The sequence below is a fragment of the Hemibagrus wyckioides genome, linkage group LG15 (assembly GCF_019097595.1).
Source record: "Hemibagrus wyckioides isolate EC202008001 linkage group LG15, SWU_Hwy_1.0, whole genome shotgun sequence".
In the NCBI taxonomy this organism is placed as follows: Eukaryota; Metazoa; Chordata; class Actinopteri; order Siluriformes; family Bagridae; genus Hemibagrus; species Hemibagrus wyckioides.
Window position 1 is genome coordinate 22510001 of NC_080724.1, and position 6142 is coordinate 22516142.

Here is a 6142-nt window from a genome sequence, read left to right on the forward strand (position 1 = left end):
TAAACACTGAACTGAAACCTGAACTGAACCCTGAACTGTACCCTGAACTAAACACTGAACTGAACCCTGAACTGAACCCTGAACTGTACCCTGAACTAAACACTGAACTGAACCCTGAACTGAACCCTGAACTGTACCCTGAACTCTCCGCAGCAGATAATCAGCTGAGCTCCCACTCATATTTCTTCATTTTCTTTCTCGTTAAGACTCATTAATGGATTATTTAAATCAGGTAAAAAAAAACCCTGGATTGTGCTGACAGGGACGTTTAGGATTCTAAAAGCTGAAACTTAATGAAGGTAATTAAGGGAAATAACACAGGGGCAGTTCTCTCAGGAGCGTTCTGAGTAAACACTGTAAAGTTTAAAACAATAAAAAAAAATCAAAGATGTTGTCAGTTTTTATTTCATTTTTATAAGATTTATAAACAGTACAATACTGAATACTGGAGATTTTTTAGTGTTTTTTTTATTATTATTTTTATTTATAAATATTTGATTTTTTCATTTTTAATTTTATTTATATATATTTTTTTATTATTACTTATTATTATTTTCCTTTATAGACACTAGAGTACTGAATATTGTAGATTTTTGAGTGTTTCTCTTAATTATTATTTTAATTATTTTAAATTGTTTTTTAAATAATTATTTTTTATTTATTATTATTTTGATTTATAAACAGTAAAGAACTAGTATTTATTTCAGGGAATTTATATATATTTACATGCATTTATAATAAAGACCTGCTGACTTTCTTTCATTTTAAAACATTTTTTTAAATGTATTTTAATTATTTTTTAAATTTTTTGATCTATATTCACATTTTTTTTACACCATCACAGATTGTTAGTTCCATTTCCTCGATTCTCAGTCACGAGGAATCGAATTTTTTACTCCAATCAGCAATAAGTCCAGAGTCCAGCTTCACTCGTTCATTTTTTTCTGAACAGTAATTGGCCTGATTAAGGTGGGAGTTAACGGTTGTTTATAAAGAGGCGTGTTTTCTCTTCTCAGGTACACGTTACTCCGCCACTCGAAGGAGAGACAGAGACTGGACGGTCTGAACAACCTGAACTACTCCCCCCTGGTGTCCAGGAGGCATCTCTACACCAACATCTCCGTCACACTGAGTCGAGACCTCGCTCCCGTCACCGAATATTAACCCCTCCCACTCCACCTCTCTGCCTCATCCTCGCCGGAGCCAGGAGGAGGAGTCAGTTCCGTCAGCTCTCCTGTCCTCCTCCAAACCTTCTCCAATCAGCCAGAGTCTTCTCCACATTTCAATCACTTTTTAATTTTTCCCTCCTGAAATGGAAATATCCCTCTCATACCGTCATATCAGCACGACCTACACACCGAAACATTGAGGAACAATTTTCCCACCTTTTTTTTTTTTATCGGAATTTCAGCCACTTTGACCACGCCCATCTTTAAAAAAAAAAAAAAAAAAAAAAAGCCTCTACTGAGGAAAAAAAAGTGCCGGGTCTTTTTCTTCAGATGCCACTACAGCGAGAGTGGAGTCTTCGTGTTTACAACGGGAATGAGTAAGCTAGCAATCTAGTTAGCTGCCATAGCAGGAGAACAAGCTCATTCCTTTTGGATGAAAGTAACGCGCAGCTGGATTCTGTGCAAAATATAATTCAGAAAAATGCACTGATAGGAATGCAGTAGAAACATTTATCAAATATATCAAAGCCACTGTGTGTGTGTGTGTGTGTGTGTGTGTGTGTGTGTGTGTGTAGCCTCTCCTCACATGTCCTCTTTCCCTGGAATGCTAATAACACCTTCACCTGACTCATCAGACTCGTTTAAGGTGCATGTGTTGGATTAAGTCACATATCCGAACACGACACATACAGAGCGTTAGCAAAGGTTTGAGAAATGTGTACGGAAAAGTTCACGCTAATAGAAAAAAAGAAGCTAATCAGGCTATGCAAACCTTCTGCTCCAATATCCACCTGCCGCTAGCGTTCGCACACGCACATGACATCCGCGCCATCTGTCGAGGCTCTTCATTTACATGCACCGATTTATATGTACATACAAAGCATGCATTAGCATTGTGTGTGTGTGTGTGTGTGTGCGTGTGTGTGTGCGCGTAAAACAGAACAGAGCTATGCAAAGCGCTGTTGTGAAATTCAAATCCGTTGTTTTTTGAACGAACGCTAGTTTTGCTAGTAACGTGACCACCGTGCTAACTAGCGAATTTAGCAATGCTAGTTTTCATTCAACAAAAAAAACATTATAAAAAAATAAAAGTTATCATAATATTTGTAAAAATGTAAAAAAAAAAAAAAAAGGTTCTTAAAGTGATGTTTACACCACGAGGGCAACGTTTATAACCGATTTTAGCTGTTTATAGACGTTCTACACACTGGCTAGCTCTGCTGCACTGCTAACACACATGAAGGTTTGTTTACACTGTGTGTGTGTGTGATGTCTCTAGCTACCTCTATACCAATCTAAACTAATTGTTGGGAGCCATCTGTACTTAATTCAGGAAGATCAAGCTAGGCTGACCTAACACACACACACACACACACACACACACTTGCTTTCCCTCATTCACTTCAGCCCTCTGACTATCACCACATGATGATTTTGTGATTTCATATCGTGTGTGTGTGTGTGTGTGTGTCTATGATCTTTACCAGAGGCTGGTCCTCTTGTATTTATTCCATGATGGAGATTTTATCCTGTAGTTTATTTTGTTATTTTCAGCAAAACACACAGACGGATCAAAACGTGAAAAAACAAGTCGAGCTGTGATATTTAAAAAAGAAAAAAAAGCACCGTAAACAGAAAACGTAAACAGAACGAATGTTTGGGTGATGAAACTGATGGAAGGAGAGCTGAGAGAGAGAGAGAGAGAGAGAGAGAGTGTGAGAGAGATGATACCCATGGTGCTGAGTATTGTGCAGCTGCTATTTTATTCTCTATTTATCTGACGTCAGTCAATTATAAACCCATACAGACTGAAGGCGGGGCCTCGCAGTGGGCATGTCTCCTCGGTTCTCTCGGCATCTGATGGAAATGGTTCGATCTTGCCAAAATGGGGGTCTTTTATTCTAGAGATTTGGACCTGACTCTCAGACGGACGTCTGTTCTGACCCTGTGTTCATGCTAGCAAGAGACAAATCGCTTACACGCGTCACGTCACAGCTCCTGTTGTTGCGTGTGGGTGTGGCCTGTCCACTTGTGTCATCTTCGTCTCGATGGCTAATCTCAATGGTGACCTGGACTGCGATTTATTCTACAGGCATCTTTCGAGAGTTCCGTTTTTTTTCCCGCAATTCGCAGGTACGGCAAGATCGAAACATAACGTCGTTCTGGTTCCCAACGCAAGCCGATCGCCACGTAAAGATCCTGAATCTAAACTGCACCCGTTTAAATAACAACCGGTGAGAAAATCACAGTTGTGTAGATTAGCAAAGGGAGCTAGCTGCTCCAGTTGTGTACTCTCAGAAGAGACAGCGCTAATGTCTGTTGCTACATGCTACACATGCAGCGAGAGCTGGTATATAACAGAATAACAGGAAACTTCAGACAGGAGTCATTTGAGGAATCCTTCGCTTGTTGCTTTATGACGTCATAAGTGAGAGAATCTGCTGCCTTGTAGCTGAAATACGCAAAATTGTGCTTTGTCTCCAGCTAGTGTGAACGCAGCTTTACTGACTGAACGATTCATCGTTTCCTAGTTTTTTTGTTTTTTTATACGGATCTATTTATGTGCAAGTGAAGACCCCCATGACCGGCAAACTCCCTTCAACCATAGCCATGCTAAACTTATTAACTTATCCATCCTGATCCGTTCCTTATGACGGGATCGCGGAGCTTTCTCTCCTCGTCCTCGACGGAACGGCAGCCTTAAAGTTTCATTTTCTTTCGATGTAATTATTTTTTATTTTTATAGTCAGATCTATTTAAAATTGAATGCATATGTATGAATGAATGAATGAATGTACACTTGTATATAAATGCTGGTTTTATTTTAAATAGTTAAAAAAAAATCCAAGAATGAAAGAAAGCTCTTAATGATTATTATGATAAAGCTGGAATATTGAACAAAATAAAATATGTAAAAAAAAAAAAAAAAATATTTTTGTTTCTGCAAAAAGCTGATTTGGTGTCATTCGGGAAAATTTCCCACATTAAAAAAAAAGAGTAATGAGACGAAATAAAAAAAAATTGAGCCTTTTGGTCTAACGAGAATTTCATACTGATAATTAAAAAATAAATAAATAAATATGTGAAAATCCCATTTATTTCCCAGCTGGACAAACGGACAGCTGTGTATTCAGTGTCTTTATATGAACCCAAATGAATATGTAAATGTTTAAAGAAAGTGGAGTTAGTAATAATAATAATAATAATAATAAACACTGGGATGTGAGTGTAAGGGGATGATGCTGTCTCCTGAATCTGAAGCCATCTGTCTGTCTCACCTCCGTGTCTGTGCTTTATGTTCAAGGAAAAAAATAATAATTTGGATTGGAGAAATTTTTTTTATTCTTCAAATTGTTGTTGAAATCCAAAAAAATAAAAGAGACATTACACCACTCCGTGTCTCTGTGTCGATTTTGATGATGATGGCGGCAATGATGGCGGCGATGATGATGGTGATGGATTCCGGATTCTGATTGGTCAGGAAGTGTTGATTAGATTTCTAATATGTTATTGTTTCTATAGTAACGGCAAGCTCATAGCATAAGTGACGTCAGGGTCGTGTTGTTTGGATTTAATGTTTATTTAATTGCTGAAATAAAACTATTATAAGATTGTTTCACTCCTTTACTTTAAAACTCAAGTTTATTTGTTTATTACTTCTATATTATATATTTCTGTACATAACAGTAGAAATTAATATTAAAATTACTTTGGCACCAAATATGGTGTCAGAGTGGGCGTGGCTAAGGTTTTTTTTTTTTAAAACAAGGTGAAAACTGTTAGATGATAATGGCGTAAAAATAACAGGAAGTAAATTATACATTAAAACACGACTAAATTAAATGTAAAAGAACATTTATAAAATGATTTATTGAGAATGATTTATTATTATAACATCAGTTAAACAGCATAAATATTAGATTAGCTTCACGTTACACCAGCGCCGCAATCCACCATGAAACCCACTTCCCAGACTCGTCATGGACTACAAACACGACCGCTGTGGACTACAATCCTCAGTCAATCCCCAATCAATCCCTAAATCAATCCCTAAATCAATCCCCAATTAATCCCTAAATCAATCCCCAATCAATGCCTAATCAATCCCTAATTAAACCCTGATCAATCCACCAATCAATGCCTAATCAATCCCCAATTAATCCCTAAATCAATCCCCAATCAATGCCTAATCAATCCCTAATTAAACCCTGATCAATCCACCAATCAATCCCTAAATCAATCCCCAATTAATCCCCAATCAATCCCTAAATCAATCCCCAATCAATCCCTAAATCAATCCCTAAATCAATCCCCAATTAATCCCCAATCAATCCCTAAATTAATCCCCAATCAATGCCTAATCAACCCCTAATTAAACCCTGATCAATCCACCAATCAATGCCTAATCAATCCCCAATTAATCCCCAATCAATCCCTAAATCAATCCCCAATCAATGCCTAATCAATCCCTAATTAAACCCTGATCAATCCACCAATCAATCCCTAAATCAATCCCCAATTAATCCCCAATCAATCCCTAAATCTATCCCCAATCAATGCCTAATCAATCCCTAATTAAACCCTGATCAATCCACCAATCAATGCCTAATCAATCCCCAATTAATCCCAGTCAATCCCAACCAATTCCCGAATCAATCCCAAATCAATCCCCAATCAGTCCCCGAATCAATCCCCTACCACACACACACACACACTATATGCTCACACACACACTCTATATAAACCCACCCTACACACACACACACACACACACACACACTCTATATAAACCCACCCTACACACACACACACACACACTCTATATAAACCCACCCTACACACACACACACACACACACACACTCTATATAAACCCACCCTACACACACACACACACACACACACTCTATATAAACCCACCCTACACACACACACACACTGACTAAAGACTTTGTGAAGTAATGCTCAGTGGTT

At 37.8% G+C, this 6142-nt stretch overlaps 1 protein-coding gene across 1 annotated transcript in view; it reads left to right on the forward strand.

Annotated features, from left to right (window-relative positions):
* b4galt5 (UDP-Gal:betaGlcNAc beta 1,4- galactosyltransferase, polypeptide 5) overlaps positions 1-4561 on the forward strand; it is a 38723-nt gene extending 34162 nt beyond the window's left edge. Inside the window, exon 9 of the mRNA XM_058409935.1 lies at positions 1017-4561. Coding sequence (XP_058265918.1) covers positions 1017-1164 — 148 coding nt within the window. The 3' untranslated portion in view covers positions 1165-4561. The remainder of the gene's footprint in view (positions 1-1016) is intronic.
* Positions 4562-6142: the final 1581 nt, after the last annotated feature.